The sequence below is a fragment of the Podarcis tiliguerta genome (genome assembly GCF_965153285.1).
Source record: "Podarcis tiliguerta genome assembly, chromosome: 4".
Classification (NCBI taxonomy): Eukaryota; Metazoa; Chordata; class Lepidosauria; order Squamata; family Lacertidae; genus Podarcis; species Podarcis tiliguerta.
Window position 1 is genome coordinate 33633762 of NC_139537.1, and position 24165 is coordinate 33657926.

The 24165-nt window shown below is 42.0% G+C and overlaps 1 protein-coding gene across 1 annotated transcript in view; it reads left to right on the forward strand.

The window, feature by feature from the left end:
• The window catches only part of ZPLD1 (zona pellucida like domain containing 1), a 35921-nt gene that overhangs the window by 6943 nt on the left and 4813 nt on the right, over positions 1-24165 (forward strand). Inside the window, exons 3-9 of the mRNA XM_083438448.1 lie at positions 6833-7053; positions 10707-10888; positions 11604-11676; positions 17740-17837; positions 19597-19677; positions 21115-21286; positions 22753-22861. Coding sequence (XP_083294574.1) covers positions 6833-7053; positions 10707-10888; positions 11604-11676; positions 17740-17837; positions 19597-19677; positions 21115-21286; positions 22753-22861 — 936 coding nt within the window. The remainder of the gene's footprint in view (positions 1-6832; positions 7054-10706; positions 10889-11603; positions 11677-17739; positions 17838-19596; positions 19678-21114; positions 21287-22752; positions 22862-24165) is intronic.

Consider the following 24165-nt stretch of genomic DNA (forward strand, 5'->3'; position numbering starts at 1 on the left):
TGGAGAGTACCACATTGGCTAGTTATCCTGGAACCAACTCTATGATTACAAATAGGAAACTGGAACAAACATTGTGCAATAACATTATGAACACAACATTTTGAGTTATTTCCTTATGTTTTCAGAAGTGTACACCTATTTCTTCATGCTTATTTTGTTAGTGGTAGCCAGCTTTTAGGAAGGTGTCTGCCAAAACAGGCATTTATTGCCTATAGATAATCCCAGATCTTTATCTTGAACAAGTGGTCACAGTTACTGCCAAGCCCACAAAGGGATCAGCAGCTAATTTGCCACCCTGGGTTGCATTTGGAAAGACTGTAAAAATAAAGCTGATTCTAGACTTCACCTAATTTTTCTGCTGGTGATTTAATGCATCACAAAAAATATAGTTCAATCATGCTTCTACAACTTTATTGATTCAATTAAAGGGACAATAATACTGGTGATTAATTTTTATCATCAAATTAGCAATAGTGATACAAGTGTATGCTTAGGGATTCCAAACACTTATGGACTATCCTTTCCATCATGCTGTAACCTTTGAATTATCATGAACATAGGAAGCTACCTCATATCTAGTCAGGTTATTGGTCAATCTAGCTCAGTAATATCTACACTGATTGGCAGCAGTTCCTCAAGTTTTCTGACCTGGCAGTAGCAGCTGGACAGTCAGGGTGGGCATTGTGGCATTGCTTACTTGGCTTTAAGAGAGAGAGCCAGTGTGGTGTAGTGGTTAAGAGTGGTGGACTCGTAATCTGGGGAACCGGGTTCGCGTCTCTGCTCCTCCACATGCAGCTGCTGGGTGACTTTGGGCCAGTCACACTTCTCTGAAGACTCTCAGCCTCACTCACCTCACAGAGTGTTTGTTGTGGGGGAGGAAGGGAAAAGGAGATTGTTAGCCACTTTGAGACTCCTTAGGGTAGTGATAAAGCGGGATATCAAATCCAAACTCTTCTTCTCTTATTCAAAACACCATGTGTCTCTGCTGGTTACTGAAAGGGAGATAGAAAGTTCAGTGTAGTGCAGTCACAGTGGTGCAGCCAATCTGATTATGTTGTTGCTGCTGCGCTTGCACCACACTGAGCTCCCTGCTGTCTTGCTCCGCTCCTTCTTCCTCTCAGTAACGGACAGCAATATGTAGAATTGGAAAACCAGGTGAGAAACCCCACACCACCCTGCTGGCTGCAACCGAGATGGAAACCCTGAGTGGATGACACTTGAAAGCTGGCCTGTGAGCACAATCCTGATACTTACTCATTCACTACCATATATACACAGATCAAATATCTGAATGGGATTAATGCATTTAAATCTATCCTGCATTTCCATTTATTGCTGGTGATATTTTAGTCCATTGCACTGTGTAGGTACATAGGAACATATTGTCGTATGCCACCCCAATCTCCATGAGCAGGGTGAGATTCCAGGAGTTTCAGGTGCTTAGCCATGGTTTGTGTTTCCTTCAGAAATTAGGCATAGCAGAGACTGTAGTGTCTTCATGATATATGGTTTTATTTGCACACATATACAACCTGCACCTAGATGGAGGAATTGCAAAGCATGCACATCCTATGAGGGTCAGGTTTCCCCTTTAAGGGTAGAATTGGTTTCAAATAACAGCAAAAAGCCACTCTCTGTGTCTCTTAGTTCCAGCTTACATGGAGTTCTGCCCATCTGACTCCTTCTCGCTGCTAACTCCATGGACTTTCCCTGCCACAATATTCAAAGTTGAAACCCTAAACCTTGCCTTTGCTTCTGCCCACTAACACCCAGCAAAGAAGGAGCCCAACTCCCCTTTGCCTGGCAATCTTGTCCTCTGATGGTTTCTTTAATGGGTTATCACTAGCCTTTGTCTGCTGAACTGGCTTGACTCATTAGCCAGCAGATTTCCGTCTTTGGCAAAGTTTAATCAAACCTTGATTAATTGTAACTTTTACTAAATCCAGGAATTAGGAGGAGGATATGACACCAGGAATTTAGTACAATCTGCCCCCCTCTAAAAAACCCATAACAGTATGATGTTGAGCCAGATAGTTGTTCAGACCAACCAGTAATGTCTACTCTGACTGGCAGTCACTCTCCAGGGTCTTAGGCACAGGTCTCCTTAGCCTTTCTGATATCTAATTCTTTTAACTGCAGGTGCCAGGGAATGAACCTGGCAGCTCTTGCATCAAAAATATGTGCTGTGCCACTGAGTTATTGCTCCTTCCTTCAGGGTATTGTAAGAATGGATTCTTGGATTGATACTACCTCCCACAGAAACCCATTATGAAGCTGATCTAGAGACAATTGCCATTTCATGCAATATGTAGAAGGAGCAGTACATTTACTTTAGACATTCAAGTCTCCTTATGTTGTCAAAAATGTAGCACGACAATTCATCCTGGCAGTCCTAGTGGTAATAACTAACAGTTTTCCGGCACTTTAAGAGTGCTAAATCATTAAGAAGATCTAATAACTTCCCCTTTATTTAAATTAATGATCCATGCAGTGGAGCACAAAGAATAATTACAACGTGTAAAGAATTAACAAAGGCTCCGCTGTGTTCAACAATATTTACCCCATCTTACGGGCACTGAACATTGCTCTAACACTGCAGTGGTTGGCTCTTGATTATGATGTATTATGTTTACAACTGGAGTCATAAATATATCCAGGAGTCATAAATATATCCAGGATTTCAATACATTTTAAGATATTTTCAGTCACCTTACTTTTCAGCAGGACTTCCACTGTTCATTTAAGACAATACTTCAGTGAAAATACACATTTGAGAATTCTTTAAAAACAAGCTCAAATTCTTTGTATCCATTGAGCATGTGCAAACTGTATTGGCAACCCAGAACACGTGCACAGGTTTGACATTTCCCCTACTTAATAGAAGCCGTCTGTATAACAAGTTGCTCTGAAACTCAGAGCACAATCTGCAGTGCAACATTATAGCACTCATTCAGCCAATCAAAGTCAACAGCCTTGATATGCACGTGAAGCACAGTATATGTGAGAACTGGTTGAACATTTTACTTTGTGCACAACCAATAGAACATTTGGGCTGGATCTATACTGATCTGTAAAAGCCCTATATTAAAAAACGTAATATAGCTCTCAATGCAATTTTGCATTGATGACGGATTGCTGCTCTATAGCACCGTCTGGTGTAAATCTTTATACTGCTTTTTTAACATAACTGACCAGCGTAGATTAGTTTCTGGAATGCTTTGGACAATCTTGGCATAATCCTTTGCTCTTAAACAAAGCAAAAGTATGAGAGTACGATACTCCAGCCATCTTTTAAGGAGCAGTTCCTATGGATGAGTCCTCATGACATTTGCTCCCACACCTGGAATAAGAGCAGGACATATACAGTGTGTGAAACTCCCATTGTTCTAGGCGCATTTTGCGACAGGGAATTTCATTAGCGCAAGCAGTTTCTGAGCTCTGGGTGCAGTACTGTGCCTAAGATTTCAGGTTGAAACTGCAGAGTGGAAGGAGGACCTTTTTCTGCCTCCCCACTTCCAACTACTCTCTGAAGACTGTACAAGAGACCCTCTTAAGAATATTAGGGGGATGGGCTGGAGAAGGACTAATCCATGTGAAAAAGGAACATAATATTTTAGCTGCAGTTCATTCATTTTCAGCTCTGTATTTTTGTTATAAAAAAGGGTGCCTAGACATTCGTTGTTGCGCCCATAACCTAGGTTAAAGGTGCCGTTTAGCTCCTAGCTTTCATCTCTCAGTTTCTAACACTGGACATATATCATTTGACTGAACTGGAACAACAAAACTGAACTGCAGAGCAGACAACTAATTGGATGCTGGCAGGAGCCACCTAACAGGGCTCAGCCCCAGCTATGGACCTTGCTGCCTTGCTCCTGCTTCTAAGCTATGGGTAAGCAGAGTCTTGCTGCCTATCCCTGCTTCTCAGTATCTGCCACCTAAGGCAGCCACTTCACTCTGCCTAATGGTAGAGCTGGCATTGCTTAGAGAAGCATGACATTCAGCTAAGGATGTACATTCAAATGTGCATCTGCATCAGGACCACAGAGGAGCAAGAAAGGTGTTTATATGAATGTTTTCTCTCTGAATAAGGCTGCAATGCTGAGTGTTATTCTTAGAATTACAGCTGTAATGACTAGTGGGCACTGTTCTCAAGTGAAGCTGATAAGGATTAAGGCATTAATATAGAGGAAACAAGGATTACTATAACATTTTCATAGCATTTGCTGATTTATTTTCTTTTACCTTTTCTAATAGTTCCTAATAATGTGCGTATCGTTTTCTATCACCTACCTATTCCACTGTGCTGCTTAGAATTCTAAATTGCTATTAATAGCTGCTGTGTACACTTCCAGAGCCAAGTGAATTGGGTGCTCAGAATACTTGCTCATCTGCATCCTACATTAAATGAGAATATCAGCGAGCAAAATGTGAGAAGAAATATTGTTTCCAAGGGCTAATTTTTGTGTAAAGGCTGCATAATGGTTCCTCGCAAGATTTAAAAAGTGCATATACTACATCATTTCGGGTTGCTTGAAAGCTTTGAATGCCCCATTTAATGAAGCCAGCTTTTTCATTATGATTCTTCTACACCTAACCTTTTGTTCATGTAATGCTGCATTAAATGTCTGCTGTTTTGCATGGACCTTGGAATGGAATATGATATGCAAAATACGAGTGGTATCAAATTATTGCCACATTAAAGCTTTTTGGGGTGCATTTGCATGTCCACCATGCTCATCCCCTGAGGAGAAAAAAGGCCCTGAATGTGTCTGAGAGGGGAGAGTTTTTTGTTCCTTTCTACAAATGAAGGATGTACAAAAATGGTAAAGCAAAGTCACAAGGCAGGCAAGGTATGGTGTGTGCATGTGTGTATTCTAGTTGCTACCCTATCATGCATGAAGTACCATGTGACGCTCCTAAGGTATTAAGATAAACCAATGGGTCTTTGCTTTGAATTTCGACTTTTACAGTATTGTAGTTGGTTAGGGTGTAAGAGAGCGGTGTACCGGACAGAGAACACAGGGAAGGGTGGCTTCAGGACTTTTCTTTTCAGAGAAGGTACAATGATGTAATCAGCTGGGGCAACGGGGAAATCGGTGGACCATCCTTGTGCTTGCCAGTGAATGTGATGATAAGGAGGCTTTCATGTTTTCCTGCTGTTTGTGACAGATTAGCATAGAGGAAGTTGGAGAACGAGGAACATTATCAGGCCTTTCCTTTGGTAGGGTTCCTACTTCAAAGCCATGGCTTGTATGGTAATCTTTTCCTTGCGTGCTGAGGTCCCCCAAAACACCCTAACCCAATAACTCACACTTCACACATCATTTTTGTTTAAGGTTTTTGGCATAATTTTGGCCACAACTTTATTATCATACAAATTGTGAGTGGTTGCTTAGGCATTGGTTATGACTAGCTGTCCCCCCCGCCTTGGGGGACAGCACTGACTCCCGGACTCCGGCGGGAGCCAGTGTGGAGGAACAGGACCCAGGGATTACTGGAGCTGCGCCGTTCAGACCCTCAGTACCATCCCTGCCTGCTCCCAGGAGCTTACGCGGCCCGCACCCTGCACCAAGGGTTTGGACGAGGGGGATGGTAAGCCCCTGAATTCCTTTAACGGAATTCCCGTGCAGCAGCAGCATTGGAGGGGTAGGCACAGCCAATCCACACCCCTCCACCAACCAATTTTAACCAATGCCTAACCGCCAACCTTACAAGTTGTGACGATTTGCTACGCAGTAGGCAAAACCCAATTGGCACGCACTAATCAGCCAAAAGGTAAATTCCTACCAGGCCCCCGCACCAATGCAGGCGACCCCTAGACAGGCAATAGCAAGGTCAAAGCGCAAGCCCAATCAAGGGAGGGCGGGCGGGTGATCCGGTGCCCACAGCGAAAGAGAAAGGAAAATGCTGTGCACCTTGTTTAAATAATCTCTGATCCCACCCCTAAATTAGCAACATCAAATTTACCCCAGTAACACCAACCACCAATCCAGTTCCATCCCTTTGAAACTAGCCTGCCTGTTAACCCTGGGGTGCTTTGTCTGGCCCCATCCGCAACACGTGCTCTCCTTTATTGAGAACACGCTTTGCAAGATTGTTTGCATTTCTAAAAGTCAGTTTCAGCAGGCTGAAGATCTTTTGTTAAAGCTCAGGGTTTTCTACATGCTTATTCTCTAAATATCTACAGTCATACTTCGGGTTACAGACGCTTCAGGTTGCGCGTTTTCGGGTTACGGACGCGTCGAAACCCAGAAATACTAGAACGGGTTACTTCTGGGTTTCGAGCTCATTCATGTGCAAAACCACCGCCGTATCGCAACCCGCACATGCGTAGACACAGCACTGCGGGTTGTGAACGTGCCTCCCACACAGATCACATTCGCAACCTGAACATCCAGTGTATTCCATGACTGTCATCTGATCCTAATAAATTGTCTGCTATGTATTGATGTTTTTGGGTGTGATGTACACCAGGGCTGGCCCAAGGCATTTTGGCACTTGAAGTGGACACCAGAGTGGCATGCCCCTCCCTGACAGGGAAGAAGGGATGAGGGAAGATCTATATCAGGAACAAGGGAGAAAGAAAGATGGACATCGGGAGCTGCTACCCTAGTGAATCCTGCCACCCAAGGCAGTCCAATTACCTTGCCCACATCACTGGTGCAGAGCATACCTCTTTAGTACTGGTACCCACCCTTAATGGGAATTCTTTGTCAAAGGAGGGCCATTTGTTTCCACATGAATTGCTTTGTTTTTAGATCACAAAATATAAATATCTATAAATATATTTCAATAACTTCAATGTGTTCCCCCCCTTCACTTTTCATTTCAGCGGAACGAGATATCAGTGTCTACTGTGGAGTACAGGCAATTACTATGAAGATTAATTTTTGCACTGTCCTTTTTTCTGGTTATTCTGAAACGGATCTGGCATTAAATGGGAAACACGGGGACTCCCACTGTAGGGGATTTATAAACAACAACACATTTCCAGCGGTGGTCATTTTCATAATCAATCTCAGCACTTTGGAGGCCTGTGGGAATGCTTTAATGGTAAGATGCGATTCTTTTGAGGCCATGCAGTGAGATGGAGAAGAATTTCAGTTCAGTTTGCATTTTAGTTTGAATGTAACTAACTCCCAGCTCCCCAAACAAGATGCTATTCTTTGAAAGCCACACTTCTCCGAATTCCGTGAATTAGTAAAAACACCAGACAAAAATGCATTCTGTTTGCAGAAATGTGTGTATTAGGCAAAATTGCATTGAAGGTGTGTATGTTAGAAGAAGTTTGCAGTGAAATGCTGATAATTGTTAATGAGATTTTTTTTTTTAAAAAAAATGCAAACTGATTCATTGAGCTTGGAAAAATAAGAAGCGGGAGGAAACAAAAACTGGCATATCATGCTTGGTTACATTTCACTGCTAAAAAGAGAGAGATGAAGTATGAAATAGAACATAGCGCACGAGTGAGGGGTGCAATTTGCAAATACAAATGCCTGAAGTTTAAGAATGAGCAGCTCATTTTTTTTGAAGATTGATATGCAGTTATTGCTACAATCTTAAGTCTTACTTTTCCACTTCTGAATAAAATGTTTAGTTGTAAATGAGCCAACACATTTGCTGCAATGTTTTGTGATAATGGGACTATTTGCACCACCCTCATCATTTCTGAAGGTGGAACTAAGCATAGGGAAATGTGTAGCTGCCGGTGTAAGAAGCATCTCCTCATCCCCTCTTCTCTTGTGGTGTCATGTAAAAACACAAAACATGGAATTTCACTCTGGGTATTCCCATCCCCACAACTAGCATCCAGTGAGATGGATCTGGAGGGAAAACTTGGAGTGTGATGGCTTAGTCACATTCCTTCTGTACCCTCATGTTTTTTCATTCAGTAAACATTGGAGTTGTGAGTATGCACAGATAGCACTTTTGTGGCTTTTTATTTATATTTTATTTATATATATATTTATTTAATTCCTAGTATTCTGAAAATATTATGGGAGCATGGGAGATTAGAAGAGGAATTATGTGCATGCCTGAGCTATGTGAATCTGATCATTGTGCTGAAATCTTGCCTGCATCTAATGATGGTTGTCACGGGAAGTACTTTGACCCTGTGCTTCTATATCTGCTACGTCTCTCCTCTGAGATGAGCTCACAAACTGACAGCTGGATAGATAGGATCAAAGTCAATGAGTTCTTCATTCCTTAGCTGGCCATTCAAAGAATCCTAGCAATTTCAGTGCTTTTCTTGCAATAATGATAATGATACAGCATCAAGTGAAGCAGTACAAGGTCAAATGCTTTGTGGGCTGGAGTTCACTGCAGAAGATGTATAACTGAGAGGGGACAATTAAATGGTTTATAAGAAAACTAATTGAAATGAAAATTCTATTATTTGCATATGCAAATATTCTGACACTTGGGTGTCAGGGCAAAGGGCTGATGTTAGTGTGCAAGACTAAGGGCTGGGTCATGCCATCCATTTTCTTCCATGTAAGCATATCTTGCTTATCTCTAGCTTTGAACTTGTGTAAAGAACAGACATAGTGACTATAAATAGAGTCAGTAGTAATTCATGGCAGTAGGGATGTTGTGGACTACACAACAGAGTGGACAGAGTCCAACAAGACCAAATACTTTTGTGTTCTGACAAAAGTTCTGGATGCCTAAGGCAAGTTTTTTTTTAAGGATTCAGATGTAGACCACCAAAGATTCTCTTTAACAAGTATTATTGACAGGATGAGGAAAAGAAGAAGGGGAAATACAAGATCTTACAACTCCATCTGCTGCTGGAAAATCTTTTACACTTCTTGGGCAGGCAATGGATTAAACTCCTTACAGGTGATATGTGCAGCCTCAGTGTTGACAGCAAGGTCTGCACTGAGATTCCTCTGCCCCTTGGTGGGCTTGGGACTCATACTACCTGGGAGTGCAGATGACACTTGAGCACCTTTGCCTGGAGTCACCATTCCATAATCATGTCTAAGTTTATGTCTGACAAGGTATGGGGAGTAGTCAAAACATATGGCAGTCTACAAAGGGATGAGGCAGTCTAGATATCTCCATGCTATGCTACTCAACACTGAAAGCACCAAAACTGATTTTGTGCCTTATGACTCACATGGGGATGTAGGTAGCTCTATCACTAAAAGACATATGGCCCCACCTCTCCCACTCCTTCAGCCAGGTAGCCTTTCTATAATAAGTGCTGATTCTCACAAGCTGTGATTAACTCTTAGAGAGCTCTGCTTTACAACACTGCACTGTTTTAACTACCAAAAAGTGCTAGATCAAGCTCTGCACCTGCGCAACTTTGAGGGCACCCAAAGGGGAAATTTGCAGACCATCATACCTAACTCCCATAATACAATGGTCTTCCAGATATGTTCCAATACACCATGCTACCAGTACATTATTAATGATAGTTCTAGATGGGTATGGTTATTCAATAGATGCTGGCCCTGTTTATGTGTTCATAGACTGTTTAGCGGGAGTGACCATGCATGTACTGGTTCTGACCCAAATATCCCTGTCTCTATTGGTACCCGATGGGACTGACAGGGCAGAAAGTAGAAGCACCAACGGTAGGGGAAGCCAGAGTCACTGGCAGACAGAACCAACTAATTCTAATTTGGTTCCCATCCACCTTCTTGCTGAATTCTATTCAGGCAACACTGAGATGAAAGAGGAGGGGAAGAAGCTGAATTTTGGAGTGTTGGTGGTCTTATCTTGGATGAGGGCGCCATTATTAATTATTATTATTTATCATTTCATTAGGACTCAGAGGGTTTTCTCCCTCTCCTTATTATCCTCAGTACAACCCTCTGAGGTGAGTTGGTGACTGGTCTAAGGTTTCCCAGTGAGCTTTATGGATGAGTGGGGATTTGAACTCCCAGTTCCTATTCTAACATACTGACAGTGGTTTTTCTCTCTTTCTCTGTACTTTTACCAAAAGAATTGAAAGTCTGGCACTGCCTCAAGTAGCAGTTTGATTGCTTGGAGCAGTTTAGTCACGCTCCTGTGACAGAATGCCTCTGGCATCATGCTGCAGTGTCATTCCTAGGAGCATTTATTCTTAGGAAAGGGGAGATCTCTGCCCCTATTGTGGCTACTGGTAAAAAGGAAGAAAATATCTCAGTTGTTATCACATTTAAAGGTAACACCATTTCCTTCAAATGCCTGCCACTGGAAGTTGCAGAATATTGCCCCCACTTTTCTGGGGGGTACATGGTTCTGTGAAAGTATTGTGGGGGCTTATTTCAGAGCAGACTAATAGATTGGACTAAGGTTGCACAACAAATCACTTTGATATATTTGACAGAAATGGTAGGTAGCTATTGCTCCCATTTGTATCTGTCATAGCATCAGTGGGACAGCAGAATGGGAGGATGGTTATACCTTTACTGTATGCCTCCAAACACCAGGTCCTGGAATCACAAGTGTGGAGAGCACCGTTGCCCTCAGATACTGCTTGTGGTCTTCCCATGGTTCATCACTGTGAGAATAGGATGCTGGACTATGTGGGCCTTTTGCAAGATCAAGCATGATGCTTCTTACGTCCTGATGTAGAGGTTGTGGTGCATCAAATAATTTACAAGGATGCTTTCTTAACCTTTAACAGTCATATCTTCACTATTTTAAAAATTCTATTTTCTTATAAGATTGCCTCCCCATAATTCTGTTTTCTGACCTTATCCAACTAGGTAACCTCAGTTCCAGGAATTAATGCCTATGGCAATGTATCAACAGTCCAGATAGGCAATGTTTCGGGATACATTGACACCCCAGATCCACCCACAATAATCAGCTATTTACCAGGACTTCTGTATAAATTTAGTTGCAGCTATCCCTTGGAATATCTGGTCAATAATACACAACTTGCTTCGTAAGTATGAGCATGATATTGCAAGAAGTGATTGTTCTGTGTATCAGGAAGCCTTTGCACTGTATTTATTGTCATTAAAGTAGCTGGCTGGAGCTTTGCATGGTCGATATGCCCTGTGAACATATCAGATTTCTGATGAAATGCATGGATTCTGGTCATTTCCCCCTCCATAATTAGAAGCGACATCCAATTTGAGAAGAGGAAAGGAAGAGGATATAGAGAAGGAAAATAATGACAAGAAGGAAAGTATTCCAGGGATTTGGTTTGCTATAGAATTAGCACAGCACTGAAGTGTTAGCTTTCATGATGAAAGTTCTTCTACAATTCCTCTTAAAGATAGAGTAGTACTTGTACATAAGCAAAGAAATATTTACTTTCAATTCTTTTTGCACAGCAATATATTAGTATATGTAACACAAGCAAATGCTATTTCTATGTACTGTATATCACAAGAAGTTATTTTCCCCTATCAATTTGCTTCTTAGCTAATTATTTGCCTGATCCATTGTTTCAGCAATGCCCATTGTTTCAAAGCTCTGACAGGGCTTCCACTATAAATTCCGATTTGTAGCAATTTAAAAACACAAGATGAAGGGGAAATACTCTTGGTGGTGAATTCCAAAACCTGATTTAATAGTGAAATATGGAATTGCAAAAATAAAATAAAAAATAGATGATTCCATCAATAATACTTTGCTTTCTAAATCTGTTCTAGATCATCAGCTGCTATATCTGTAAGAGAGAACAATGGCACATTTATTAGCACTTTGAATTTGCTCCTCTACAATGTAAGTATTAAAAAGCAGAAGTTTCTCAAATAAAGCAATGGCTGCGCACCTGCCGGCCGGAGGGGAGTGGTGGCTGCGGCAGTGGGGCGATCTTCTGGGGGGTGGACATCACTTCCTTCTTTGCTGGTGGTGCTGACTCCTGGGACTTGCCCATAGTTGCAGCCAATTGTGGGCAAGCTTGGGAGTGTGGTTTAGTGAGTGGACCAGAGGGGAAACTTCTTTCATTTGGTCTGCTCTCTGGCTATAAAAGCCAGCTATGCCCTCTGCTAATGCACCTACCATGACTGACTTATAGAATGTTGTAAGTGGGACTAGCCCCTCTAGTTCATTCTCTCTCCCTCTGCATTTCCATCCCATCCAAAATAGTTGGCCAGAATGCCCACTAAGCATGTTCAGTTCTCCTGCGGCTCTTTGGAGTTCTCAGATTCGGCTCCTCCACCTGCACTTCTCGAAATCTTAGGGTTCTCCCACAGCTGCCTAGCCTTCCACTTGGGTATGGGTGGTACCATTTTGGCTATATATGCAATGGTGCTCACAGCCTTAAATTGGAAATATCAGAAATCATATGTTAGATCCAGCCTAAGATAATTGCATTTGGGGTCCCTTTGAAATGAAGGCTTAATTACCATGGATCTTAGGTAAAGGGTAAAGGAACCCTTGACCATTAGGTCCAGTCATGGCCGACTCTGGGGTTGCAGCGCTCATCTCGCTTTATTGTATGAGGGAGCCGGCGTACAGCTTCCAGGTTATGTGGCCAGCATGACTAAGCCGCTTCTGGTGAACCAGAGCAGTGCACGGAAACGCTGTTTACCTTCCCACCAGAGCGGTACCTATTTATCTACTTGCATTTTGACGTGCTTTCGAACTGCTAGGTTGGAAGGAGCAGGGACCGAGCAACGGGAGCTCCCCCCATCGCGGGGATTTGAACCACTGTCCTTCTGATCGGCAAGTCCTATGCTTTGTGGGTTAACCCACAGCGCCACCCACGTCCCACCATGGATCTTAGTGGGAACTAAATTCAGCTCATCTAGTATGACTGCATCCCTGGTTTGCAAGAGCAAATCTAGCAGTGAAAATTGTAACTTTAAAAGTGAATTATAATTTTTAATAATGATTTTATTAGTTACATAACATCATCAGTGTACATGGCACCTTATATCATAATCCTGTGCATGTTTACTCAGCAGTAGCTCCCACTGAGTGCAAAGAGGCTTGATGCCTGAAAAGTCTGCAAGGGACTGCAGCCTTAGAGAGTTACACAGCAAAATTGGCAAGTCCCTGCTCTGAAGGAGCCTACATTTCTAAATAGACAATGGGAAACAATAGGGGGAGGGAGGACCCTTTGTTAGACAATTGCCTTTAACAAATGTTTACATTTGTTCAACTGGTTCAACTGGTGTCTTGTGCCAGGAGTGGAACCAAGCTGGTCCACACACACACCTGTTCTGGTACCTTCCACTCCACAAGGAAGGACTTATTCTGGTCACCCAAACCATGTCTAAGTCATTGGTATGGGTGTAAAATATAACCAACAACTACTGTTGTGGAATATGTAAGCAACTTCAGTAGACCGATGCTAATGCTATTTCTTTGTGGTTCTTTTGGACAGTGGGTGGGCCAAAATTTTAAGTACCTCCTCATGACTGCTGATTTTCTCTCTCTTCTTATTAGCATGATAATCAGATTTGAATATATGTAATTGTGTAAACTTGTATTGCATAAACAGGGACATTGGAAAGGAAATTTAAAAGACTTTTACTGGCTTTTATTTATAACAGCAACACTAATCTTCCAACTGTTATTTTTGTGTTGATTAGAAATTTTATTCATCCATTCAAATGTCTGATTTAAAAATCAGCTTTCCATTTCTCAGGCAGCATTTTAGTAAATTACAAATCCATTTTTTTGGATTATTATTCATGTCATCATGGACCTGGGTTATAATTCATGCAGATGATTTAAAAGTCTGTGCTTTCAACTTGGGGTGTAATGAATGTGCTATAAATATCATAGCAGAATATTTCCAATTGCGTTTAAATGAATTTCCTGTTTGCAAGTAAGTTTTGCTGTCTGACAGTTCAGAGATATGTTAGAGTGGAGATGATATTACTTCCATTTTTTAAAATACTGAGGGTTTTTTTTGTAAGAAAGTAGAAAGTTTTCTTAAAACTTTAGGAACAAAAACTCTTGTATTTAGGGTATAGGGGATTTTGCTTCAGAAAAGTTCAGTTAAAATGTTTTTCTTAGAACACATGAGAATATATCATATGGGGCCAATCAACATTCCAATCTTGCCCAATAAACACTACATTTTACAATTTTGCTTTTGTAAGTCATCCTGCACATTGATCCTGTAAATAATATCTTGGAGTGATTTCTAAAAGCAGTCTAAGGATAGTCATAGGAGCATCTTCATCTATGGTGCGAAGCCAGCTTTGCATCATTTTGTTATAGAAATATATTGTGATTCGAGGACCCGATCCCCGCTTGGGGAATGAAGACACAAGGACACAGTATATTAGGTTAATGGGCAAAAAAAGGGCCACAACTTTATTGATTACAGCATGTGAGAAGGTATTGGCTTAGGCATTGGACCACTGACAATTTGACTCCACCCACTTGGAGAGGGTTGAGTCTGAATGAGGGGTTAACCACCAGTAGGGGGAACCTGTTGATGCAAATACAACTATAAGCTCTGCCCTGTGTGGTGGGGGGGCCATGGCACGACCCCCGGTGATATCAGGGGTAGATCAGGAGCAAATGGCGGGGGAAGCTGGCGCGGCCACATTTGAGCAGCTAAACCATGCCCCCGGTGCCACTCGATCGGGTGTAATGACAGAGTGTAATGTACCATGTGGCCTGTTCTGCTCCTCAGTATTAGCTTGTTGCTCTCAGATGCAGTGGAAGTATTGAAATAAGACTCAACTTCCAGTTTAGTTGGCTTTTGCATGTGGAAAAGAGAGGGAGCCATCTTGTCATTTGTGTCAGGTAGCAGAAGGTCTTGAACTGGACCTGCGTTATGGATTAGGATGCCTGAATTGGGCTTATTTTTTAATGTATATGGGTGTTGTTCAAGCTTAAAGTTACAGCTCTGGATGAGTGGGTGAATTGTTTTTCTTCCTGCTGGGATTTCCACTGAATTCATACATCTGCATTAAGTTTGCCATTGGCTTTATTGAGATTTCTTGGTGAACATGATATGCTCATGAGTAAGGGTTTTGTTAGGGTCAAGACCTTGCTCTGTGAGGACAGTGGTTAATTAAGCATGAATATGAAACATATTCATTTCCATACATTTAAAATTTAATATACTCAAGTCAAACTGTGCTGTGTGTGCATAATGAATTGAGGTACAATTCTTCACCATTATCAGAGGGTGACTTAAATACTTCTAGAGAAGAGTGCAGTCTGAGAAAGAAATGCTAAAACTGTTGTTTAATTCACTTTGTTACCCAAAACTTTTTTGCTAACAAATCATTAGTGGTGTAAATTAATAATGCAAGTGCCATTATTATATATGTACTTTAATTAACATTTGACCATTTTTATACAACAGAATGTGATCAAAATCTGAATCACACATACAGAAAATAAAGCAGAGGTAGAAAAACTCTACTAGGAGGAAATAATAACGTGATATTTTGGCCCTTGGAGGCAGAAGGAAACTGCAGGCAGTGCAATTAAGGTTCACATCACAGGTTTGACTAAAGGGCTATATTCAATTTCTAGTAGAGTACAAAGCACGCCATGCAAAACCAAGACCTCATTGTTGCCTTAGCTTAGGCCATGACTGAGGAACTTGTGTCTGACCCTATAGATGCTGTTAGACTCCAACGCCCTTCAGCCTCAGATGGCTGATGACAAGGGATGATAGGAACAGGAGCCCAGAGCATCTGAAGGACCACCATTGGTGTCTAGGACTGCAATCTTGAGTTGCAATTCTAGGCACATTAAGACAGAGACTCAGTGTGACTTGTTCTCAGGTACTTGTGCATAGGATTGCAGTGATAGTTCCATTGGATTCAGGTAGGTAGCTGTGTTGGTCCGACACAGTTGAAATAAATTAAAAAACTAAAAAATTGACCAGTAGCACCTTAGAGACCAACTAAGTTTGTTCTGGGTATCAGCTTTTGTGTGCATGCACATTGGAGTCATTTGTGAGTGGGCTTGTTTTCCAACCAACTTCATTTCTTAAGGTACACAAACTGTGACTGTTAGTGATGTTGGGGGGGATTGATGGGAGTTGACTTCCAGCAACATCTGGAGGGTTACAGGCTGCCCACCATCGCTATGCCCCTTTACTTGGTAGTATATATCTCTGGACTTAGCGGGTATTACGTCTGTGTATAGTGTTTCACTATAAGTTTAATAACTGTGTGCTTATCAATGGGATTGTGGTATCTAATTATCTTAGGCTACCTCTTGAATCCTAACTAATGGCAATGGCAGTGGGTTCTGGGGAAATTATTTTGGATAGCTGCAAAAGAGGGAATAATAGGATTAAATTTACTACTACCAGCTGAAAGATTGTAGCGTCATCATTCTAATATTAAGTAGAACTCTTTGGCAGATTTTATTTTTTACAAAATGCTGCTAAATTGGATAGAGGGATTATTTCCATGTTAATGTGTTCCACCACTTGGTTTATAGATTCTATATGACACATTTAATGATTTTGTTTTTCTATTCACATATCATGGCTAGTATTTGATTTAGTTTCTTTGCAAATTGTCTGGCACGGCTTGCTGTTGCCACATATCTTTCCACTAGATATGATCTCGATATATACTGACATCCTTTGCCTCCCGTAATCTACAGCATTATTAAACACAGTTCACTCTAAGTGCATTTGGTCATGTTGAATTATGTCTGAGTGCTGATCCACTTTTATGTGGTTCTCGATACATAAAGTGAAGCAGTGAAAGGTGAAGCCATTCTCATGCACAAGTCCCACTCATTATTTAAATGATCCCAAGGAAGGAGATTGTTTCTGATGTATCAGGGCTAAACTAAGCAATCAGTGGCAAGTTTAGCAAATCTAGGTTTCCTCTTCTCTACTGCAAAAGGGGCAGAAGAGATGTGGAAAGGCAGGGTTGTTCAACTTTCCGCTGCCTACTGTTTCACTTTGTCGCCCAGTACACTGCCTTGAGAGACATTGTTTCCAGATCTGTGTTTGCTTTCTCAAGTGGGGAAAAGAAACGAAAAGTAGAGAAAAGAGTTTTGGGGAGGAAAGTGATAGAAGGGAAGAATGGATCAAGTACTCTTCACCCTATTCTTGTGACTGTAACCTGTTTTAACTGATCTTAATTCCAAATCTTAAACTGTTGTAACCTGCCCTAGGGCCTGCTGGTAAAGGGCAGGAAGTAAATTTACTGCTACTGGTGCTACTCCTTCTGTTACAACTGTCTTCCTGCTAATTGGTCCCATTTTCATGACTATGGAAGTGAGAAGTGATAGACTGGGTTACCAGACCTGTGTTTGCTACCAATATCCAATAACGCAAGGAGGATTTAAGGATATCTGCCTTGAAGCAATGCTTTCCAAGAAGATTGCAAACTGTCCCATTGTTACCTGATCCTTCCAGTGAGAAATGTTCTACACACATAGGTAAAGGTAAAAGGTAAAGGGACCCCTGACCATTAGTCCAGTCGTGACCGACTCTGGGGTTGCGGCGCTCATCTTGCTTTATTGGCCAAGGGAGCTGGCGTACAGCTTCCAGGTCATGTGGGCAGCATGACTAAGCAAACCAGAGCAGTGCACGGAAATGCCATTTACCTTCCTGCCAGAGCGGTACCTATTTATCTACTTGCACTTTTGATGTGCTTTCGAACTGCTAGGTTGGCAGGAGCAGGGACTGAGCAAGGGGAGCACACCCTGTCACGTGGATTCGAACTGCCGACCTTCTGATCAGCAAGTCCTAGGCTCTGTGGTTTAACCCACAGCGCCACCCGCGTCCCTAAGACTAAATCTTGAGTTTGGTCACCTCACCAGCTGACTTCAATCACTTCTATGTTATATAGGGTCATACTGTTGGTATGTGATAAGAACTGTTTGCTTTTCCAGGACTCCACCTACAGAGAGCAGCTGATTATCCCCAGTACAGGGTTACCGTTGAAAACAAAAGTTTTTGCAGCTGTTAGAGCAACAAACCTCGATGGCAGGTATGGTCAATGATATGTCTCTCCCGCTCCCACCCCCCACAACAAAATCTGTGGTCCTAGAAACACAAGCTCCTTGGCAGAAGTGACTCTTCATGTGGGGTGAAGCCAATACATCAGCTTCCTGGCAGGTGAGTCACTGTTGCTTAGGAGAGGTAAAAGGTTAAAAAAAAAGGTAAAGGGCCCTTAGACGGTTAAGTCCAGTCAAAGGCGACTATGGGGTATGGCGCTCATCTCGCTTTTCAGGCTGAGGGAGCTGGCGTTTGTCCTCAGATAGCTTTCCAGGTCATGAGGCCAGCATGACTAAACCACTTTTGGCACATGGAAGACCGTGATGGAAGCCAAAGTGCCTGGAAACACCATTTATTTTCTGGCCGCAGTGGTACCTATTTATTTACTTGCACTAGTGTGCGTTTGAACTGCTAGGTTGCCAGAAGCTGGGACAGAACAATGGGAGCTCACCCTGTTGTGGGGATTCGAACCACTGACCTTCCGATCAGCAAGCCCAAGAGGCTCAGTGGTTTAGACCACAGTGCCGCCCGGCCCCTTACACCTTTACCTTAGGAGAGGTAAAGCAGTGGAGAGGGTGCTGCAGTGCAAAAGCACTCCTGGCAGTGTGCTTGTACCGAGCCAGCCTCCTTGCCACCTCACTTTCCTCCTCCTCTCCCACAAAACAAGCAGCAGCAAGCTGCTACTGGGAAGCTAGCCTTCCAGCTCTGCCCTAGCTTGCAAGCTGCTTCTGCTCCCTGGGATACAAGGAGGCATGGATATATGGAGCTGTCTTACAGTAGGCTAGACCATCTCTCTTGGTGTTGTCTATTCTATCTGGCAGCAGCACCCCAGGGTTTCAGATACAGATGGACTTATCTGTCCATTTTGGTTCCTCTCATTTTCTCATTTTTCCAATCTTAAATCCGTCTCTCCTCATTTTCACAGAAATTTGTTGTTTTTTTAAAAATCACCATGAAAATCCACCAACATTTAGATGCACATTTCTCCTAAAAATACAATTTTGTTTGCAGTTTTAACAAATATATACATTCTGCAAACCATTTCTCCAAATATAATGCCTAGAGAGTAACAACAACAACAATTTATTTATACACTGTCCATCTGGCTGGGTTTCCCCAGCCACTCTGGGCAGCTCCCAACAGAATATTAAAAACACGATAAAACATCAAACATTAAAAACTTTCCTAAACAGGGTTGCCTTCAGATGTCTTCTAAAAGTCAGATAGTTGTTTATTTCTTTGACATCCGATGGGAGGGCGTTCCACAGGGCGGATGCTACTACCAAGAAGGCCCTCTGCCTCGTTCCCTGCAGGTAGGGCTTGCTGAATGTTCCAGCTAAGTTGCAGAATGTCAGTGGTAGTTACACTCAGTGAAAAGTGCTTTTCTCTTTCCTTGAGCACAAGATGTAGCAGCCTCAAATTATGAAAGAGGCAAATGTGGTTTCTAGCTAAATGATCTCATGAAGTCTGAAGTAGCCAATGAAATGATAGCAAATCAGTACCACTTCATAACTTCGTGACTATAATAGCTGCACCAATTCCTAGGTGAGCCTATAGCTTCACATTAGCTATATTGTACTCATTGTTCAGTGATTTGTTGCAGTTAAGGCACCAGGGTATTGCTCATCTTTTGAATCATAATGGAAGATGGTGGCACATTATCAGCCAGCACTTTCAGTGCATGTATATATATATATGTATATGCTGAATCTCAAGAAATGCTTAGCGGTTAATTATCTTTCATTGCACAGATGGAATGTTTTGATGGACTACTGCTATACTACTCCGTCTGGAAATCCAAATGATGATCTGCGATATGATCTCTTCTTTAGGTAGATTTTCTTCTTCTTCCAAATATAGTGTTTCTCTACCACACTACACTGTTAAAACAGATTAATATAAAATGTATTAATTATTTTCAAAGTTTGTTTTTATATATAAAACATGTATAATGTTACTATAGTGGTGAAATAAATATTGGCTCACGTCACAAGAAACCCTATAAGAAGAACTGAAACCTAAGAAATAAGTGCATAAATATTCATGTAAATAATGACTATCATTAGCAGGTATCAACTGAGCCTATTTTACCCTACATGCTTGTTTCAATATATGCACACTAAATATATAGCCCTAAGTTTGTTTACAGGAGCCTACACAAATGATCAAACTACCCTGGCAGGGCACCCTGGAGTAGTTTGGTGATCGATCGGGTGATACTGTTGACCAAGCTACAGTAGGGTGCCTCACATGTGATCAGTGATATATATATCACGTATATATGATGTGATAGTTTTAAAAAAGCATTTACCATAATGGCGATCCACCTGGCAGGGAATGATATTTAACTCACATTCATATGTTGGGCTGTTCCATCCAATTCTGTGGAACTATAGAGGAATATAGCACAAGTTTGGCCCTCATTTCCACTCTACAGTAGTACCTCCGTTTATGTAACCCTTTGGTTACATAAACTTTGGGATGTGCACGCGGCAAACCCAGAAGTATTTTATCAGGTTGTGGAAACCTGGGGATCTGATCAGACCTCCAGAATGGATCCCGTCCGCAAATGGAGGTACCACTGTATTTGCAAACAGTTTTTTCCTAGAAGCAAATAACAAGGAAATGCGTGCTAAGCTTACACTATACTCCACTAATGTTCCAGAAGTGGCTTTTACGTTGTGTGAAAGCTCAAATATATTGGAGAACTTAATAGTTAGGGACAAGACGTGAAAATAGAATAAACTGCCATGGGAATGCAGCCTGGCAGTCTAACTTCTACGCCATGCTTTGCATGTAAACAGGTTAGCAGGAGCTAATGAAATGATGAGGATGAGTAATTGAACAGATCTTCTTTTGAGCTAAGTATGAGGTGTAGTACCAAAGCAAATGGACTAATATGACAAGGATAAAGCATGTATCAACTGTACACTACAATCAAGAAATGGGCTGAAAATGTAATTTAAAAAATACGGTATTCAAAAGTTGAGCCAATGTATTGAATTTATGTTTAGTTCATTAATATTTTTATTCCATCACGAAGCTCAAGGAGTTGTACATGGGTTTCAAGTGATCTATGCTAGCACTGCCCAGAACCAGACCTGTTCTGGTGGCTGCACATCAGGGGCCCTTAGACCCATGAAACCAAAGGTTTCTAACACCATTTCCCCACCATCTAGTAGTAGTCAGGATGCTTTAGCGTTTTTCTTTGAGACTCTAACCTCCTGGGAACCAGAAAACATCACTCCCGTTTCAATCTTTTCCTCCAGCTGCGACAAGGACCCTCAGACAACTATCATTGAAAATGGCAGGAGTCAAATGGGCCGGTTTTCTTTCGAGGTGTTCCGCTTCGTGAAGCACAAGAACCAGAAAATGTCCACAGTTTTTCTCCATTGTGTGACAAAGCTGTGCAGAGCTGACGATTGCCCCTTTCTTGCTCCTGTAGGTTTTGGAGTCTTTTGGTAATGCTGCAATTGGAACAAAACTTGGAATGTTTTGCACAGTGTAAAGACAAGTGATTAAAACAAAACGAGCCATTGACTGTCATCCGTAACATATTAAAGCAATTGTCTCTTAGAGATGTGTTTTAAATATGGAGGCTGGGATATAATCAGCTCAAGCAGTAGTTAACTTACCATGCTATGGCAATCCCCCCCACTGCCAATGTATGGCAGAAAGGGCAGATTTGTTATGAATGATCAGGTTCACATTGTCAAGCAATCATGTAACAGCTGAAATTATGATGCAGGGAATATGTAGAGGGAATCACAGTAAAGGACAAGTTCACTTTCCCACCAAGCTTGTAATGAGCAGAGCTTTTATCTAGAACAAGATCTACTGATGAGGGGGATGCAGAAATTACATACAAGAACCTGATGAATCACACCAAATGTCAAACCCATTTATTTTACTTATTTCATTGTATTTATTTTCTACCTCCCCCCCCCAAACAGACTTCCCCCCTCCACATTTAAGAGGCTCAAGGTCACCCACTGAGCTTCATGGCTGAGTGGGGATTCAAATCCTGGCCTCCCAGATCTTAGTCTGACACACTAACTATTACAACACACTGAGTTTATCCAGAGATCAGTAAGTGGAACTGCTTGATTGCTTCCCATTTGTCTCCTGTGCCATTCTGACACCCTCTGAAAACCTCCTGTGGTTTGGGGAACAGGAAAGCATTCAAGCTGGCACAGGAGTCTTCAGGGAGAGCAGGTTCAAAGCACCTAAGTTTGCAGAAGGGCACTGCTGGGGCCAAGCCATAGTATTCTTGATATTATATTTCCACTGTTGGAGAAGGTAACTTTTTGCATACCAGATGCTGGAACCCACAGGAAGGGTGAGTGCTATTGTGCTTAGGTTCTGCTTCTGGGCTTCCTATAAGCCGCTGTGAGAGCAGGACACCCATCTAGATGGGTCATTGGCCTGATCTATGTTCTCAAAACCAGTCCTGAATATATAAGGAAACAAAGAGGCATGGGCAAGACTGCACTCTCTTTCAGGAGTTGTAACAAAAGATTGCATGCAACAAAGTTAATAAGTACATAGTTTCTTTTCCAATACAGTCGTACCTTGGATCCCGAAAGCCTTGCAACTCGAACGTTTTGGCTCCCAAATGCCGCAAACCCGGAAGTGAGTCTTCCGGTTTGCAAACGTTCTTTGGAACTTGAATGTTCAACGGGGCTTCTGCGGCTTCCGATTGGCTGCAGGAGCTTCCTGCAGCCAATCAGAAGCCGTGCTTTGGTTTCTGAACATTTTGGAAGTCGAAACGACTTCTGGAACAGACTCCGTTCGACTTCCAAGGTACAACTGTGCAATCAAAAAGAGCTTGTTTTTAAAATGTTCAATACAGAAGGAATGTTCTTCTCTGTCCACTGAAACCATGATTGTTTTCATTGCCCCTCCAGATCTGCAGTAACAGGAAAAAAAGAGATGCAGCAAAGAGAACCACTTGGAGCCCTCAGAGTACTTCTGGAAGTGCTGTAATCTCTGCTGGCCCCATCATTACTAGAACTGGTAGGTGTGATCATATCATTGCATGATTTCAAAAACACAACCATTTTCCTGTTTAAGGATAATTTTCCGTGAGTGACATCTAATTAAGTCCTACTCATAATTTTGGTCTTGCTACTTAATCTTGACAGTTTTCCTAGTTCTGCTCAAAATGCAAAGAATTCTTGTTTATTTGTATGCATCATTATACATATAATATTGCACACTTAAAGTAACTAGCATGTATGCAGATGCTTGCAACAATGCATATAACTGCATAAAAATATGTGGGTATTCATTAGGCTGCCCAAGCCATTCAGTGCCTCTGATTCAGAGCCACCCCCAATAAGGTCAGCTTGCTCTGGATCAACTGCCCTATCCGGGATCCAGTGCCAAATTAGTTTTGTATCCAAATTAGTTTAATTAGTTTTTAAAAACCCAACTAATTAAACCGACCAAGAGAGTCTGTTTTGCAGGACGCTCCTTCCTAAGTGGGGAAGGCATATTTGTAAGCACCCTGCGCCATGTTATATTGATGCCTCTGCTCAACAGCTGTTGCATGGAGGCATCCATCCTATATAGTGCTACTTCACAAGCAGCTTTCCTGCAGGGCTTTTCTGCACCCCACAACATCATTGTCTCTGCTCAGCATCGATCCTGTGGGGTGGGGTGTTAAGCAGGAAGGAGAATCAGTTGGTATTGGGCTTCTACCTTCACCTGGGAATATGCAGCCAGCAGTCACATAGACTTCTGCCTTTCTTGTGGGTTTTCCTGCCTGAAGCCTGCACCTCCTTATTGCCTGATGTCCTGATCCCCGACAGCCCCCGATTCCTTGAGCCATCCAACCCAACCTGTGACTATTTCATCCCCATTTGACTGATATTGCCCTGGATGCCTTCATATGGGCTCAATTTGGCTTGGGCCTCAGCCAAATCTGGTGTACAGCCCAAGTATTCATGCCCTTATGAAATTATGCTGCAGAAATAGAGTACAGCAAGAGCCTGACTCTTTTACATGTATTATGGGTATGATATCTATAATTTTGCAATATAAATTTACATATAATTAGCCCTTTAAAAAACAACAACTGTGCATGAGTGGCTCAGACATCGCAGGCACTCAGTGCAAGAGGCTGTCTGATGCAAGCAATCTTTGTTTGAGTTATATCTGTCAAATTCTGTATATATGTTTGGAACACATGTACCCTCCGCCCCAAATGTGAACAACTGTTTATAATCTCTTAGCACTCCTTAAAGTATGCAGCACAGCACTGATTATAAGTCCTAGTAAATTCAATGGGACTTACTTCCAGGTAAATATACACAGGG